The 19075-nt window shown below is 50.0% G+C and overlaps 1 protein-coding gene across 6 annotated transcripts in view; it reads right to left on the bottom strand.

Moving 5' to 3' along the window:
* The window catches only part of TEAD1 (TEA domain transcription factor 1), a 150325-nt gene that overhangs the window by 30667 nt on the left and 100583 nt on the right, over nt 1-19075 (bottom strand). The window contains exons 4-8 of one of the 6 annotated variants that reach the window (XM_040409510.1): nt 15942-16006; nt 5606-5668; nt 5454-5516; nt 2375-2386; nt 599-733 (exon numbers count right to left, since the gene is read on the bottom strand). In XM_040409510.1, the coding sequence (XP_040265444.1) occupies nt 599-733; nt 2375-2386; nt 5454-5516; nt 5606-5668; nt 15942-16006 (338 nt within the window). The remainder of the gene's footprint in view (nt 1-598; nt 734-2374; nt 2387-5453; nt 5517-5605; nt 5669-15941; nt 16007-19075) is intronic. The other 5 variants (XM_040409511.1, XM_040409506.1, XM_040409507.1 and 2 more) reach the window with 5 other exon arrangements.

Genomic DNA, 19075 nt, shown 5'->3' with positions numbered 1-19075 from the left:
AACGAACAAGAAAGGAAGTGGAAGACACAATGAGAAAGCAATTAGAAAATGCTGAAGATGAGAGAAATAAGTAGCAGCGCTGCCACTTTCCAGAGTCCATTTGATAATCCAGAACACCCGTTTATCTGATCTATGGTTTTATTAGAATGGACGGCTGATGCCAGATACGCTGATAAAGACATTGGGGGGCGCGTTTATTAGAGTTCTGAGTCAGTTTTCTGGAGCAGATTAAGTGCAAATATTGGCGCATGTGCAGATTTGTGACACCATTTGCTATTTTTTGGCTTTCTCCAACAGCCTCCCCACCTTTCCAAAGAGAGTGTGGGTGGTGGGGGCACCAGAAACACTCTGTCCGGAGCAGAATTCAGTTCTGGGGCCTCGGTCAGCACCGGTGTATTCAGACTGACACGTGACATGCCGCTCTCTAATAAGTGACCCCCAATACATGATAGAATACCTATTGATCCAGTTCAGTCTCACCAATGTGAAGCTCCACACAACACAAGCTTAATAATATTGTAGGACCACAACTCTCAGCATGCACTGAGTCACAGGCTGGGAGTGGTGGCAGACCACTGACCACAGAATGCACACTTACCCCGGGTGCAGCAGTAAAGGCTGGACGTGGAATCCCTGGTAGTCCCAGCTTGTTGTGAATGGCGGTGGCGGACACAATCTGGGCAGAGGACATGGCTGCCATGTGTTGCAATGCTTTGTCCTTGGCGGTTTGATCCTTTAATACAACAGTTAGCATGCGGTTATTGAACCCTGTGCGGACAGTCGGTGATTGTGCAGCTACAAGCGTGAGTATTAAACATACGAAGCCTCAAGGGGATGTTGTAATGGCGGCATGCAGCTATGCAGACCCTAACGGCGGTGCCACTACCCTCACCTGGGGGTCGTCACCTACAGAGTGAACCGATAACTGGGTAACCGCAGCCATTAAAGGGTTTCTGATGCATAAAACAGGGTTTTAAAGGGACCAACAGAGTAAAATAATACACTTTATGACAAACTTTCCCCATTTCTCCACTATGGAGCGGCTCCGTGGATCATGTCTGGTGGCTACTACTCGCAGGCATGTGACGAGGGCATGGAGAGCAGAGAACTGGAAGGTTACCTTAGGGGGTTTGCTGTGTTTGGACCTCAGTTAAACCTTGTGTAATAGATCACAAAACGCCTTTAACTGACTGGAAGCGAGTGCCGTCAGCCTGGTCAGCCGTCTTCAGTCACATCCCTAGCTGTCAGGTGAACAGGCCACATGCACACAATGCACAGTAATACAGTACCAGCTAAGTCTAGATCTCATCAGCCCAGTGCTCGAATGAACCAGTGCTGCAGATTTTCCGTCCACATTTCATCTTTGCAAGGGTGAAATCTGGGGTGAATTCATGTCAAAATCTATAAGTAACATATGCAGATTTTGGTCCAGATTTGGTGCAAAATGCAGGAAAATCCACGACATGTACCCCTGATTGCACCTCGTCTCTCACCAGTAGATGTTCGTGTATTCGGACTGAAGCTGCTGAGAAAGCTGGATTCGGTCAGCAGTCTAATGTATGGGGAGCTCCCGACTCTGCCAAGAGGTCAGAGGTACAGCGTCAGAGAGGGTCCCCTCAGTCCCCAAATACAGAAAACATGTCTGGTGTTTCCAGGATAGAAATAGGCTAGAGGTTGACTAGTCTGGTGGTGGCTGAGGGCTGATAACCCTACCAATCCCAAGAACAGTGCCCAGCGGAGAGTGAATGCTAAGGACTGGGCACCGCCATTGCTGGGACCATGCCATAAAAACCTCTTAATGAGATCTCCGCTCATCAGTCCAGTCCTCAAATCGCTCTATGTAGGTCAGTAATGCCGCTAGTTCCTAATTCTGGTCCTGGACGCCTGGCTCTAGGTCAGATCCATCATATTCCTCTTGGTTGTGGACACCAAGATAAGATGCAGTCACGGGTCCTAATGACGACTACTTTCCATGGAAGCCACAGATCTGCTACTCGGAGAGAGGGGACGGCCGGATTAACATTCCAGTTTGGCTGCAGTCGACCCTATAATATAGGACCATGTGTTCTTGTGTCAGTCAGTACTACACCACCTATCCTCCTCAGTACTGGAGTCTACGGCCGGGACACTGGCACATGACAGCAGACACGTCAAAGCAGTCGTTATAGCAGTCGGATTGTCCGGCAGGTTGTACACATGCAGGCGCGGCCTCGTTCACTGGTCCAAATACTGGTGAGGGATTGGGCTCGTCACCCTGGGGGCCTTGGTGTGTGTTTGGGGGTAAAACAGCACAAGCTGGGGGCACAAGTCAAAGCGAACAGCCAAACACTGCAAAAGCCAAACAAGGGGGTCACGAGTCGGGTCAGTAACTTACCATGTTTGTCACCTGAATACAATACAAACAGTGCGTTAAAAGGTTGGCGGAAAGCAAAAATAACTCAACACCACACAGAACTATTTACAAAGGACATAGAAAGCAGCTGGACACACGAGGCGATTCATTCTTCTAGGAGACGTTCACACGCAGCAGATTTGGGTTCAGACATTTCTGCCAATGGCAATCCGATCCATACAGGTGAATGGAGTCGTTTCTGAAGGAACTGCTAGGATTTCGCCGTTTTCAGGTTGAATTGCAGAAATCCCTGAAACACGTCTCCTGTGTGTGAACATAGCCGTACAGCAGAACGGCACAGATGTGTACTGGACGCTCGTTGTGGGTTCACTATGGATAAAATCCTGAAGATCTCAATGAGCGCTCTGGGCAGACTTACTGGTCACGCAGCCAGACTCGCCCAGTAGCAGTGATCCCATAGAAATGGATGGGATCGTCACCCCCGTTACAAGGAATCGTGGCAGCGTTCGATTTCTCGTGAGGGGCACGTCGATCACCGCTGCTCAGCAAATCTGTCGCCTGACCAGTGTTTTCTGCCGGGTGCAGGGCCCCGGTCACTCTGCCTCCTCCGACAGCAGCCATGACTGGTACAGAGCCCGACTCGGACCGTGGCCCTCGTCAGGATACAGAATAGGTATTTCTGTATGACCGGCTGGGAAGAGAAAAGCCGTGCATTTCTAACAATCTCGCGCTGCACATGGAAAGCAATGTGGATAAAACCGTAATACATCACATTAGGCGAGTTTATAGGGACTGCTTTGTATACTCCTTGTAAACTGCGCTAGGCTCAGCAATACACAGGGAGGCCATACACACTAGAAGTCGGCTGACAACCTGGCGAACGCTGGAGGCCATGTTGGCCCTTGTTCAGACATGTTCAAGGAGTTCTGGAGAAGGAGGGACAATTCTTCTGGGAACGCTCGTCTTCCATTTCTTAGAATGAAGGATCTTCTATCCGACTATTGGACCAAACACAATAGACAGTAATGATCCCTCATCGGTCGGCTAAATGATTGCCCATTTCAACTGATGCTGGTTTGGGTTGAATTCATCCATTTTGATCAACTTCAGACTAATGTGTATGGCCACTAATCAGACGAGACACATATGGGGGAGGGGGTCATAGACAATAAATACAAACCGAAAAACAGGGCACAGGTCGGAAGAGAGCGGGAACATTTTCTTAATACCATTGGTGTAAAACAAGATGCAGACTATTCTATAAAGGGTCAATTAACGGGACTTAACCCTTCAGATTCCACAGTTAAGGCCTGATCAGGTTCACCTTTAAGGGCACACTAGCCGCAGCCACATTGCCGTGTAGCAGCCATCGGGTCTGCTTTCCACAAAGGCCGGCTCTCGGACCGCTGCTGCATTAACGAGGCTGAATTAACTAACAAAAGGGACCATTTCAGCCCGGCAATGGCTCTGGGAAGAATGCACATTCAGAGGTGTCCTGACTCGCTGCCTAATGAGGAGTAATTAATCCATCTCTCTCTTTTTTCATTCTGGTTTCAAAAATGCTGAAGACTTCATTCACATCAAAAGGAATTTTTTTTTTCAAAGCTTTCAACCATTGCTCATTGAAGAGGAAACTGAAAGGGATGGATATATTTAGCTTTCGGAGACCAGTCATCAACATTTCTTTTGCTTGGCCACAGATGATGAGTCTAGAACATGTCCCGGGGAGTCATCTGGTGCACGTCTACTGAACAAGCAGAGAGAGGAAAGGGCGGCACAGAACAAGCCATTCATTCCTGCTGCTGGTGAGAAAGGGGTTAAACGCGGCCATCGGTGGTCCCCTCAGCCCTCTGTTTAGTTTTGCAACATGCTCCGGCGTTCATGCAGCCGTTCTATCAGATGTGTAAAAACCGCTGCAACTCCAACGCATTCCAGTATGTCCTGCGGTTATGAGCAAAGCAAAAGGGTTGAGCCTGCCAACAGGACTGCAAGGCAAAGGGCGCGCTCTGTGTTATCAAAGGGGCGCTCGTCTCCAAAATCCAACTGCTCAGCCAGCCACCAAGCCGCAACGCCCAGCATGCATGGCCGCACACGTGGGCACCATCCTGCAAGCCCTGCACGGTGGGGTTAGTACAGAGGGTGGCAGCGCTCTATAGGTCACTGACCAGATTGGCTTACTCAATCAGAAGCTACTCATCTCTGCTACATGTGATTACCAGCCAGCACCTCCGCTGCCGGGAAGTCTTCTATCCTCTAAATGTCGTCTTAAGTCGTAATAGTGCGGACGTCCTGCGGGAATCTGAAGGGTGAAGTCTATTGAGCAGGTTTTCTGGCTTTACATAGACCAAAGGACTCATCACTGTACGATGGAAAGTTCTGCGCATCATCAAGATCTCTGCTTGCTGTTAGGGCCCATTCCCTGTTGACGCCGGGATTTTGAGGGTCTGCTACAATTCTACTCAGTTTAGAACAGATACATTTAACCAATGTGATACATTGTAGCAAACTGAATACAAGTGTAAGAAACCCTCAGCTGAACCTGACATTTTTACAGGTAAACAAGAATGTTCTATTCGCTGACAGCAAGCAGGAATTTTGAGGAGGAACTGAAACGAGACTTATTAGCAAGTTACAGAACTTTTCCTTCCACAATGATTATACTTGATCTACATAAAACTGGAAACAACCTTTAAGGTGTGAGCGAGACGGGCGACTGCGGATGGTGTCACCGATCGCTGCCTTCATTTTACCGAAGCCAAGCAGTTTCCCAGTCGCATTAAATAAGCTTAGGCCTTTATGCACAAAGGTGGGTCGGACCGAGCTTCTCCTGCGGCAGCAGCAGGACAGAGGACGACTGCGGCTCTGAGGTGGTTAATTCACCGCTAATTGATATCTCTGGGCAGACGTGCAGCTAAGAGAGGATATTCAGTGACTGCTTGCAGAGGAATAGCAGAGAGGGTATTAAGAAATGTAAACAGCTCTCACATGCAGCAGAAAACTAGGTTACAAGGAAGGCAGCACAAAGCATCGACCGGTCACCATGGGAAACAGGAAGTGAGATGCGTAGCAACCACAAGCCCAGAAGCAGAGAAGCGCATACCTTCAGCTTGGAATGAAAATCACGAGATTTCCTTCTGGCAAGAACCTGAATGTGACTAGACACCTGCAGGGTAGGGGGAGGGAGGAAAACAAAGGAAAAAGCCTGTAACCATGGAGATGAAAAGCCCCTACAACTGGGCAAGCCAGACGTACCTTAATGGCGGCTTGGATTTCACGAACTTTCTTCCTTGCTAAGACCTGTATGTGACTAGACACCTACGGGGTTCAGATTTAAAAAATATAAATAAAAAAAAGGAAATCTTATTTTATTTTTTAAAAAAATTATTTTATTTTTTAAATAGGATTTTGGTGTCATTTTAGGGATAGCCCAGGCAGAATTGAGCTTGTGGCTCTAAAATTGGGAGAGGGAAAAAAAAAAAAAAAATTCTGCCTCTTACTGGAAAGAAATTAAAAAAAAAAAATGTATAGGAGTTTTAAATAAATCCACCATTGCAAATTGGGTGGAAGTTAAAAAAAAATTACAAGTAAAAAAATAAATTATATATATTCTACTTTGGTTTGAGAAGTTTTCTGGCAGGACTTGAGCTCGTTTGTTCATAGATTAATAAAAATCAGGAATTCTGTGGATTTCTGTGAAACGTTATGATCAATATTTATTATTAGGCATCAGGTCAGCGACGGCCCGGGCAAACGGTTAATATTTGGCCACGGGCGCGGGGTCCTCACTGCTCCACTACAGGTGAACTAGGGCTCTGATCTACACATCCTCCAAAGAGAAGAAGAAGAGACAATACAACGCATATAAATGTGCACAAAATCAACACAAAAGACATTTGACATTTTTGCAATTTTCTTCAGACAGGAACACAAGTTACTCTCCTCGGTCAGAGGACAGGAAGGGTTTGCAGAAAATCTACAAAATTATTTATTACCTATAGCCGGTACCACCCGCACACATTTCAGGGGAGGTGAACCCCCCCCCCCCCCCCCCCCACTAAATATTCATCAGTGCAATGAGTCACACTCCGACACTAATTGATTGGAGAAGCGCCCGTAGTTAAGGAGCTGCGCTCTGTGCCGACTCGTGGCCAATGTACGGGGCTATTGTTCCTGGCCGGCGTGCCCCGGCAAACATCAGACTGCTCAGGGGGCAGGTATAGCTAAATGTTAGGGGCTGACGGGGTCTCACAGGCTGAAGTCCGTAAAAGGACCAGAGGGACTCCATGTGCCGCCATGCTGCGGCAGGCCATTATTCAGAATCAAAAAGAGCAAAATCGCAGCTCTTTACTGGTGCCCAAAGACAAACCAGTTACATCTTCATCTTCTCCATCACTGGTACCGAGCAGGACATGAGCGGAAGTCACAGACTGAAGAAGGTTCACCTGCTGTAAGGAGCTACGGCACCGCCCTGGTATAGGCGGCCATAAATGCAACCACGTAAGCAGCAATGGATGACTATATGGCATTATTATTATTTTCTTGGTTCGAGGACACTAATTCTAACCCTTATCCTTCCATCTTGAAGACAGTGTATATCCAGAGTTATACGAAATTGCAATAGGACACAAAAAAAAAGGTTACAATCACCGCAGGCTACGCTTGGCAGAGACAAGACAGATTAAATCCAGCAGCAGCTGGGAAAAGGCAAAACCAAGAGAAACCAGAAAACTGGACTGGATTAAGCGAACACAACATTTTTTGGTATTCACCTCCTCCACTGGGTGGTTTTACTTTGTAAATACATTTAAGCTGCAGGGACTTAAAGGGATTGTCCAGAATTAGAAAAACATGGCTGCTTTCTTCAAAACCGCACCATCCCTATCCATGGGTTGTGTCTGGTATTGCAGCTCTGTACCACTGGAGTCAATGGGCAGAACTGCAAAACCGCACACTTGTGCGGTTTTAAAAAAAAAAAGCCGCCATGTTTTTCTAATTCTGGACAATCCCTTTAATATATCCTTGGTGTTCATAAACTGTAAATTGGATTGGAAATTGGATTGGAAATGCCATTTATGTGATTGGCAGTTCAGGTCTGAAGATGGCGAGTAGTGTAACGTGTATCGCACAGTATACGCTCTATAGTACAGACGACGTGTGGGGAGCGGCAGTACTGGGCTGTAGATGGCGAGCAGTGTAACCTGTGCATCGTGTATCGCACCGTATACGCTCTATAGTACAGACGTGTGGGGAGCGGCAGTTCTGCTCTGTAGATGGCGAGTAGTGTAACCTGTGTATCGTGTATCGCACCGTATACGCTCTATAGTACAGACGACGTGTGGGGAGCGGCAGTACTGGTCTGAAGATGGCGAGTAGTGTAACCTGTGTATCGTGTATCGCACCGTGTACGCTCTATAGTACAGACGACGTGTGGGGAGCGGCAGTACTGGTCTGAAGATGGCGAGTAGTGTAACCTGTGTATCGTGTATCGCACCGTATACGCTCTATAGTACAGACGACGTGAGGGGAGCGGCAGTACTGGTCTGAAGATGGCGAGTAGTGTAACCTGTGTATCGTGTATCGCACCGTATACGCTCTATAGTACAGACGACGTGTGGGGAGTGGCAGTACTGGTCTGAAGATGGCGAGTAGTGTAACCTGTGTATCGTGTATCGCACCGTATACGCTCTATAGTACAGACGACGTGAGGGGAGCGGCAGTACTGGTCTGAACATGGCGAGTAGTGTAACCTGTGTATCGTGTATCGCACCGTATACGCTCTATAGTACAGACGACGCGTGGGGAGCGGCAGTACTGGTCTGAAGATGGCGAGTAGTGTAACCTGTGTATCGTGTATCGCACCGTATACGCTCTATAGTACAGACGTGTGGGGAGCGGCAGTACTGGTCTGAAGATGGCGAGTAGTGTAACCTGTGTATCGTGTATCGCACCGTATACGCTCTATAGTACAGACGTGTGGGGAGCGGCAGTACTGGTCTGAAGATGGCGAGTAGTGTAACCTGTGTATCGTGTATCGCACCGTATACGCTCTATAGTACAGACGACGTGTGGGGAGCGGCAGTACTGGTCTGAAGATGGCGAGTAGTGTAACCTGTGTATCGTGTATCGCACTGTGTACGCTCTATAGTACAGACGTGTGGGGAGCGGCAGTACTGGTCTGTAGATGGCGAGTAGTGTAACCTGTGTATCGTGTATCGCACCGTATACGCTCTATAGTACAGACGACGCGTGGGGAGCGGCAGTACTGGTCTGAAGATGGCGAGTAGTGTAACCTGTGTATCGTGTATCGCACCGTATACGCTCTATAGTACAGACGTGTGGGGAGCGGCAGTACTGGTCTGAAGATGGCGAGTAGTGTAACCTGTGTATCGTGTATCGCACCGTATACGCTCTATAGTACAGACGACGTGTGGGGAGCGGCAGTACTGGTCTGAAGATGGCGAGTAGTGTAACCTGTGTATCGTGTATCGCACCGTGTACGCTCTATAGTACAGACGTGAGGGGAGCGGCAGTACTGGTCTGAAGATGGCGAGTAGTGTAACCTGTGTATTGTGTATCGCACCGTGTACGCTCTATAGTACAGACGTGAGGGGAGCGGCAGTACTGGTCTGAAGATGGCGAGTAGTGTAACCTGTGTATTGTGTATCGCACCATGTACGCTCTATAGTACAGACGTGAGGGGAGCGGCAGTACTGGTCTGAAGATGGCGAGTAGTGTAACCTGTGTATCGTGTATCGCACCGTGTACGCTCTATAGTACAGACGTGTGGGGAGCGGCAGTACTGGTCTGAAGATGGCGAGTAGTGTAACCTGTGTATCGTGTATCGCACCGTATACGCTCTATAGTACAGACGACGTGAGGGGAGCGGCAGCTTATGGACAAGGTCACATGAGGGCAAACAAGCCCATTACTATGACTAAAACCAATGTGCTGCGGCTATCCTTACACTCAATAATGAATATCATTAAGAGATATTTAACCATTTTAGGTCATCCTACTAAAAATATTTTGGCCCCTGGGTGTCGGCTTGTACCTGGCACTGCCCCGGCATATTACCTGGCACCTTCCATGTGTATCCCTGCTTCTGTATAACCTCTGAATTGATTTGCTTACCAAGGTTTACAAGTGACGTTTAAAATAGGCGCAAAACTTGTCAATATGTGAAAGCCTCTAGACAGGGGACACCCACCCGAATGTTTCCCCTCCTGTGACCTCGCCCATAAGCTGCCGCTCCCCACACGTCGTCTGTACTATAGAACGTATACGGTGCGATACACAATTCATAGGTTGCGCTACACACAATCTTCAGACCAGAATGGATGAAACGCAAACAGCATTTCCGATCCCAAATGTAGAAGTTTATCTGGGGCGGCTTTATATTTTATTAATCGACACCAATGTAATAATAACTCAAATGTATTGTAAAGGTAGAACGCCCGAGTGGAGGAGGCGATCGGAGAGAAGCGCTTATCATTAGTCACATTCCACAGGCTATGACTCGGGACCAGCGAATTTCATGTTATGAACTTCATTTGCGCTTCGTTTGGTGGTAAAAGCAGAATTTCCTTATGGATTCTGTTACCACCGACCATAACGCAATTCCACGACGGAATGTATAACGGAACGCCTTTAGAGACATTCCGTTATTCATTCCCTCATAATAAAAGTCTATAGGGAGTCCTCTCCTGCATAACGGAAACGGGACGGATCCGTTATGCAGCCCATAGACTTCTATTATGACGGAATGAATAACAGAATGTCTCTAAAGGCGTTCAGTTATACATTCCGTCGTGGAATTGCGTTATGGTCGGTGGTAACAGAATCCATAAGGAAATTCTGCTTTTACCACCAAACGAAGCGCAAATGAACTTCATAACATGAAATTCGCTGGTCCCGAGTCATAGCCTGTGGAATGTGACTAATGATGAGCGCTTCTCTCCGATCGCCTCCTCCACTCGGGCGTTCTACCTTTACAATACATTTGAGTTATTACATTGCTGTCGATTAATAAAATATAAAGCCGCCCCAGATAAACTTCTACATTCGGGATCGGAAATGCTGTTTGCGTTTCATCAATTCAAAATATGAAATTCGCTCATCCCTCGCTAGGAATAAAAGATCTGACTTCATATATTTTATTACAGTTTTGGCTTTTTTGTTTTTGTTCTCTTTATCCAGGTTTTGTTTTTTTGGCTTATCCCAGCGGCTGCTGTATTTCATGCCATGACTGAGTGCTCCGGCCCTGGAAACATTCAGGCTGCAGTGATTCGAACCTTTTTGTGTGTCCCACATGAAATACAGATATGAATTCTATCGAGTGCTGAACGCCTTTTGTAGTTTTGGATCGTCTTCCCTGGGAGCTGCTGGCCCTGTGTTCGTGCACCGACGCTGAAATCAGGTGAGCGGATTCAAACCTCACCTCTACTGTATCCTGAGTTAGAGCCTGTATTATGTACCCCCAGAGCTGCACTTTACACAAAAGGTCAAAGCAACAAAATTTGGGGAAGAGAGTCATTACGCACAGCACCATTCACCAATATGGGGGGAAAAAATAAATAAAAAAAATAACTAGCCCTGGCATTATAGCAATGTGGCTAATCTGTTAGGGGTGCTTAATAACAAACTCACTGACCGTTTCCAATAGCAAAAGGCAGAATTGTGAATGGTGCTCTGAAGGCTGCTCTCAGGATCAGTACTGTGTGTGCAGTGACCGTGTGAACCCTCTTCAGCTGTGAGCTCTCTTCCTCTAGAACAGGGATGGCCAACCTGTGGTCCAGCTGTTGCAAAACTACAATTCCCACCATGCCCTGCTGTAGGTTAGTAGCTGTAGGCAGTCTGGGCATGCTGGGAGTTGTAGTTTTGCAACAGCTGGAGAGCCACAGGTTGGCCATCCCTGCTCTAGAATACCACTTATTTGGTTTTGTAATTGGGTGATGGTAATAATCCGTTAAATGTATTTTTTGTTTTCAGGCAATGCACTATACACTGCAGCGTTAGAGTACTCTCACACTAGCGTTATTCTTTTCCGGTATTGAGTTCCGTCCTAGGGGCTCAATACCGGAAAAGAACTGATCAGTTTTATCCTAATGCATTCTGAATGGAGAGCGATCCGCTCAGGATGCATCAGGACGTCTTCAGTTCAGTCTTTTTGACTTTTCAGGACGGAGAAAATACCGCAGCATGCTACGGTTTTATCTCCGTCCAAAATTCCATAACACTTGCCGGAATGCCAGAGCTGGCATTTTTTCCCATTGACATGCATTAATGCCGGATAAAGCCCGAGTGTTCCGGCAAAACAGATCCGGCATTGTGGTCTGCACATGCTCAGACCGCAATAAACATGAAAATAAATGCCGGATCCATTTTTCCAGATGACACCGGAGGGACTGATCCGGCATTTCAATGCGTTTGTCATACGGATCAGGATCCTGATCCGTCTGACAAATGCCATCAGTTTGCATGCGTTTTGACGGATCCGGCAGGCGGTGCCAGTGACTGAACTGCCTGCCGGAATCCTCTGCCGCAAGGGTGAAAGTTCCTTTAGAAAAGCTAAGAGACATTTTAATCTGATCCGATAATAGCGTGCAACCACGAGCTTCACTTCCATCAATTTTACCAAGAGCAACATTTAAGTTGTATTAGCCAACAAGTGTCACATGTGCAGTGCACGTCCCCAGATGTTTAGAGGGTTCGGCTGCTTCATCCCAGTTCTAGGGTCAGACCCCGGCTGTTTGTAAGATACGGCCACACAATCCCGCCTCTAGGGTCAGACCCCGGCTGTTTGTAAGATACGGCCTCCCCGTCCCGGCTCTAGGGTCAGACCCCGGCTGTTTGTAAGACATGGCCGCACCATCCCGCCTCTAGGGTCAGACCCCGGCTGTTTGTAAGACATGGCCGCACCATCCCGCCTCTAGGGTCAGACCCCGGCTGTTTGTAAGATACGGCCTCCCCGTCCCGCCTCTAGGGTCAGACCCCGGCTGTTTGTAGGATACAGCCTCCCCGTCCAGGCTCTAGGGTCAGACCCCGGCTGTTTGTGGGGTTCAGCCACATGGTCCTGCCTATAGTGTCAGACCCCGACTGTAGGATATGGCCGCACCATCCCGGCTGTAGTGTCAGACCCCGGCTGTTTGCAGGATACAGCCGCCCCCTCCCGCCTCTAGGGTCAGACCCCGGCTGTTTGTAGGATATGGAAGCACAATCCCGCCTCTAGGGTCAGACCCCGGCTGTTTGTAAGATACGGCCTCCCCGTCCCGGCTCTAGGGTCAGACCCCGGCTGTTTGTAAGACATGGCCGCACCATCCCGCCTCTAGGGTCAGACCCCGGCTGTTTGTAAGACATGGCCGCACCATCCCGCCTCTAGGGTCAGACCCCGGCTGTTTGTAGGATACAGCCTCCCCGTCCAGGCTCTAGGGTCAGACCCCGGCTGTTTGTGGGGTTCAGCCACATGGTCCTGCCTATAGTGTCAGACCCCGACTGTTTGTAGGATACGGCCGCACCATCCCGCCTCTAGGGTCAGACCCCGGCTGTTTGTAAGATACGGCCTCCCCGTCCCGCCTCTAGGGTCAGACCCCGGCTGTTTGTAGGATACAGCCTCCCCGTCTAGGCTCTAGGGTCAGACCCCGGCTGTTTGTGGGGTTCAGCCACATGGTCCTGCCTATAGTGTCAGACCCCGACTGTTTGTAGGATACGGCCGCACCATCCCGCCTCTAGGGTCAGACCCCGGCTGTTTGTAAGATACGGCCTCCCCGTCCCGCCTCTAGGGTCAGACCCCGGCTGTTTGTAGGATACAGCCTCCCCGTCCAGGCTCTAGGGTCAGACCCCGGCTGTTTGTGGGGTTCAGCCACATGGTCCTGCCTATAGTGTCAGACCCCGACTGTAGGATATGGCCGCACCATCCCGGCTGTAGTGTCAGACCCCGGCTGTTTGCAGGATACAGCCGCCCCCTCCCGCCTCTAGGGTCAGAACCCGGCTGTTTGTAGGATACGGCCGCACTATCCCGGCTGTAGTTTCAGGCCCCGGCTGTTTGTAGGATACGGCTGAACCAGCCCAGCTCTAGTGTCAGACCCTGGCCGTTTGTGGGATTCAGCCACATGGTCCTGTCTCTAGTTTCAGACCCCGGCTGTTTGTAGGATACGGCCGCCCCGTCCTGCCTCTAGGGTCAGACTCTGGCTGTTTTTAGGATACGCCCGCACCATGCCGCCTCTAGGGATAGACCCCGGCTGTTTGTAGGATACGGCCGCACCATCCCGCCTCTAGGGTTAGACCCCGGCTGTTTGTAGGATACGGCCGCACCATCCTGCCTCTAGGGTCAGACTCTGGCTGTTTTTAGGATACGCCCGCACCATGCCGCCTCTAGGGACAGACCCCGGCTGTTTGTAGGATACGGCCGCACCATCCCGCCTCTAGGGTTAGACCCCGGCTGTTTGTAGGATACGGCCGCACCATCCTGCCTCTAGGTGTTAGACCCCGGCTGTTTGTAGGATACGGCCGCACCATCCCGCCTCTAGGGTTAGACCCCGGCTGTTTGTAGGATACAGCCGCACCATGCCACCTCTAGGGTTAGACCCCGGCTGTTTGTAGGATACGGCCGCACCATCCCGCCTCTAGTGTCAGACCCCGGCTGTTTGTAGGATACGGCCGCACCATCCTGCCTCTAGTGTCAGACTCTGGCTGTTTTTAGGATACGCCCGCACCATGCCGCCTCTAGGGACAGACCCCGGCTGTTTGTAGGATACGGCCGCACCATCCCGCCTCTAGGGTTAGACCCCGGCTGTTTGTAGGATACGGCCGCACCATCCTGCCTCTAGGTGTTAGACCCCGGCTGTTTGTAGGATACGGCCGCACCATCCCGCCTCTAGGGTTAGACCCCGGCTGTTTGTAGGATACAGCCGCACCATGCCACCTCTAGGGTTAGACCCCGGCTGTTTGTAGGATACGGCCGCACCATCCTGCCTCTAGGGTCAGACTCTGGCTGTTTTTAGGATACGCCCGCACCATGCCGCCTCTAGGGACAGACCCCGGCTGTTTGTAGGATACGGCCGCACCATCCCGCCTCTAGGGTTAGACCCCGGCTGTTTGTAGGATACGGCCGCACCATCCTGCCTCTAGGTGTTAGACCCCGGGTGTTTGTAGGATACGGCCGCACCATCCCGCCTCTAGGGTTAGACCCCGGCTGTTTGTAGGATACAGCCGCACCATGCCACCTCTAGGGTTAGACCCCGGCTGTTTGTAGGATACGGCCGCACCATCCCGCCTCTAGTGTCAGACCCCGGCTGTTTGTAGGATACGGCCGCACCATCCTGCCTCTAGGGTCAGACTCTGGCTGTTTTTAGGATACGCCCGCACCATGCCGCCTCTAGGGACAGACCCCGGCTGTTTGTAGGATACGGCCGCACCATCCCGCCTCTAGGGTTAGACCCCGGCTGTTTGTAGGATACGGCCGCACCATCCTGCCTCTAGGTGTTAGACCCCGGCTGTTTGTAGGATACGGCCGCACCATCCCGCCTCTAGGGTTAGACCCCGGCTGTTTGTAGGATACAGCCGCACCATGCCACCTCTAGGGTTAGACCCCGGCTGTTTGTAGGATACGGCCGCACCATCCCGCCTCTAGTGTCAGACCCCGGCTGTTTGTAGGATACGGCCGCACCATCCTGCCTCTAGGGTCAGACTCTGGCTGTTTTTAGGATACGCCCGCACCATGCCGCCTCTAGGGACAGACCCCGGCTGTTTGTAGGATACGGCCGCACCATCCTGCCTCTAGGGTCAGACTCTGGCTGTTTTTAGGATACGCCCGCACCATGCCGCCTCTAGGGACAGACCCCGGCTGTTTGTAGGATACGGCCGAACCATCCCGCCTCTAGTGTCAGACCCCGGCTGTTTGTAGGATACGGCCGCACCATCCTGCCTCTAGGGTTAGACCCCGGCTGTTTGTAGGATACGGCCGCACCATCCCGCCTCTAGGGTTAGACCCCGGCTGTTTGTAGGATACGGCCGCACCATCCCGCCTCTAGGGTTAGACCCCGGCTGTTTGGAGGATACGGCCGCACCATCCCGCCTCTAGTGTCAGACCCTGGCAGTTTGTGGGGTTCAGCCACATGGTCCTGCCTCTAGTGTCAGGTGCAGCAGCAGAAAGTACGTCTGGCTGATTTGAGGGTTAAAGGATGACACTGAAGAAGCCACAGGTTTCTACCAGTAGCCATCACAGGGTTGTGTTACTGTCGGTGATCCATTGCAGGAAAAAGCTACTTCCCATAACAGTCGTATAAAGAAACATGGATAACAAGTGTTCGTCAATAGGATGAGTGCAGAGATGTCCCAGCCCCCCATGATCACTACCTTAGTGCAGAGACTTTTCCCTCTATAGGTGTCACTAATATCACCGGCTCCTCTGATGTGGCTGCACTATATGAGGAGCTGAGGATGGTGGAGACGGTGGCCCTTTAAGCAGATTTATTGGGCGCTGATGCACATTTGTGAGTGAACCACTTGTGGCACAGGATTAGCAATTTTAATGCAATTGACCGACAATTCACCAAGTCACACGAAGAGTAGAGAGAAGCAAATTAATCACCTGCTTCCTGGTCCGCGTCTTCCCTGTCCGTAACTTGATGTATCGCGCTATTAATTCATTCCTACCTGCAATAATAAATAGAAAAATCACTACACAGCAGATTACATACATGATCAGCACCTCAAAGCAGGAACAGGAGATTTTCGGCTGGACTGTCCACACACACCACGTTCCCAGCGAATTACATGTGATGAACACTGTATGGCCTCCTACAGCTCACAGGGTCCGCACCCTAGAAGCAGCGGTCTTTAAACAGCCTTCTCGTATAGCCAGGCATCCTAGAGGGCCACAGACTGGAGACCACAGCGTCAGTCTGCAGCTGCTACGTGGCCCACGGAGAACGAGCCTAACGCATACTGGCTGTATACTGGTTTCCAGCGAGTGCCAAAAACATGGATCTGGGTTATACAAGGTGGTTTGGGGTACACCAGAATGGGAGTTCTATGTGGACCATGGGTCCCTCCATCTCTGCCCCGATCTCGGCTGTCATCAGATATGAGGCTGGTACATTACGTCATATTCACACAGTGCGGCCGTGCGCGGTTTTTTTATCCGTGCTGTATTATGTGGCAAGCTTTAATGGGAAAGAAGCTCTATCAATGCAAAATACCATTAAGGGAGAAAAATGTATTTTTTATGTCACTCCCTTACATATTCCGCAGCGCTGTGCAGACATTATCACACTGCTCACAATCTAAGCCCCTATCGGTACGACTTTCATGCAGTTGTCCTTAGACGAATTCGACCCCAGTGCTAACCACTGAGCCTCCGCGCTGCCGTGGATTTCGAACACGTCTCACCCGTACGCGGCGTCCCTGTATGAACCTCAGCACACGCAGCAGCAGCTCACAGCAGAACGGTATAATATTACACCACTTTTCCTACTTTGTCATTTAGAAGGAAGGGACGTATAATGGACGGGCTCCGGCTGGTACATGGCGTGCAGGATGACAGGGTCCAGCGCACACCTGAGACATCGGCTGCATGCACACGACCGTTGTGTGTTTTGCAGTCCGCAAATTGTGGATCCACAAAACATGGATGGCGTCTGTATGCGAAGCGACACGGACAGCCATTGATAGAACTGCCTATTCTTATCCGCAAAACGGACAATAGGACAGGTTATTTTATTTTTTTTGCGGACCATGGGACGGAGCAATGGATGCGGACAGCACACGGAGTGCTGTTTGCATCTTTTACTGCCCTGCATCCAAGCCGCAAAAAACTGCGCCTCGGATGCGGACCAAAACAAGGGTCGTGTGCATGAGGCCATCCTCCGTCCACCTGGAATGCTGAGAATCTCTGGAGTTCACAGACATAACCAGCGCTGCCGTCCAGCCCCATATCTGGGGACTGCAGGATGACCTAAACCTCCCACGGCACCGAGTGCAAACACTGATCTGCAGCTCCAGTAACAGTACGCGATTACATGAGACGGCTCCGGCGCAAACACTGCGACCATCAATCAGCGCAGGCACAGCGCCTTCCATAGCAGTGTGCACAGCCGCCTGGAATATCCACAATCACAGCGATAACCAGGTCATCCACGATGCAGTACTGGGGGCCCTGGGTGCGAATCCAATCTGGGACCAGAAGTGCATGGGGTTTGACTGGTCTTGTGTGGGCTGCACTTCTTGCTGTGTAATTGCGGTTGCTGATTTTGTGGTGCATTTGATTTGTGTTATGGATTTCAATGTAGAATTTGACTTCGCATTGAAGTCTATAGTGAACTGCAGCTGTATAGGAAGAGTCAGGTAATGCAAACTTGTGCAAAAAATTCAAAAAATGTTCCCTTTAACTCAGCATTTGCCATAAATTAGGAAAGTGGGCGTGGATTACCGGGAGGCTGACCATAAACACACCGACTGTTCTCTCTCCTGATTCGTCCATACAAATCCCGGCTCAGCCGAGTGCAAGTGTCGTGAATGGGAAAGCGGGTGAAATCTGCTCGGAGACTCCCCTCTGTTGGCGGCTTATCTCCCAGAGAACAAAAAGGATCCTGCAGCCGATATCCCATCTTCTGTAGTGGAAAAGTCGGGAGACCAACATACACATTATATAGTCGGCTGCTCGCAAGTTTGGCTCGACTGACATTCGTGAAGTGTATATATTTTTTTTTAAAAGCGGTTTTTCGGGGATTACTATGGTGTTATGTAGCGGCTTACCTCATGCACATCTATCCCTGCTTTTTCCCCAGTTTGGGCTCTCCGGACCTACTCGCACCATGTGGACTGTGGTTGTTTCCAGCCTGTATCTAGCACTTCCTGTTGCTGTATCCAACCAAACCCATGATGCAATTCTCCTTTCTCTGCCAGAGCTCCACCCCCAACAATGCCCAGCTAGTTCATAGCTCCTCCCACCCAGCTACAGACACTCCCCCTGTATGGACATGACATCACAGGAAATAAGAGCCGCATGAACATGGCCGTGTGACCACAGAGATCAGAGCAACAAAAAGGAAAAATGACAGCAACCTTCATAAATTATTAATTTAAAGGATGCAAACCAGAAAATCCCGAGCTTACTCGGATGACCCCCCGGGAGTTTAACTCTGCTTTTATTCCACCATTTTGCATGGGGCTCCTTTCCTGAAAGCCTCGGACAACTCGAACTTGAATTTCCCGCCTCACTTCGTCACAAAGGCCAACAGGCACACTTCTGAAATCCAAACTTTCCCTTCAGCTCCCTATGAAATCCGCTTAGTCACAAAATCCTTTCAGCTCCCCCAATTTTTTTTTATTTTTTTTTAAAAGGGAGGAGGGTCTTAGATTTGCAAGTCAACAACGAGTTAAGTAGTGCCATGCAGCAAGTCGGGCGCACAATAAGAAAAGAATCCATTTTCAAACTGTGAAAATATTACGAGCAGGTGCTTAGGTAGAGACAGCGGTGAATGGGAGGGCGGCGGGCCGGGCCCCGTGTGCAGCGGAGGCTTTACCGCGGGGGGTCACGTGACGGGGCCAATAAACAGCATCTGGGGACTTTCAATTACAGCCCTCACCCAGCATGCCTGCACTGTAATCTCTACCAGATGAGGCTCAGGCCTCACTATTTTCAATAATTCACACACTGTGTACACATAACATGACAATAAGGGCATTCATGCGGCCGCCTGATTCGCAGATCAAAGCTCCCGA

This window comes from Bufo bufo, chromosome 10, assembly GCF_905171765.1.
Source record: "Bufo bufo chromosome 10, aBufBuf1.1, whole genome shotgun sequence".
Lineage (NCBI taxonomy): Eukaryota > Metazoa > Chordata > Amphibia > Anura > Bufonidae > Bufo > Bufo bufo.
The sequence above is the reverse complement of the archived record's forward strand: the minus strand, read 5'-3'. Positions and strand labels throughout refer to the sequence as shown.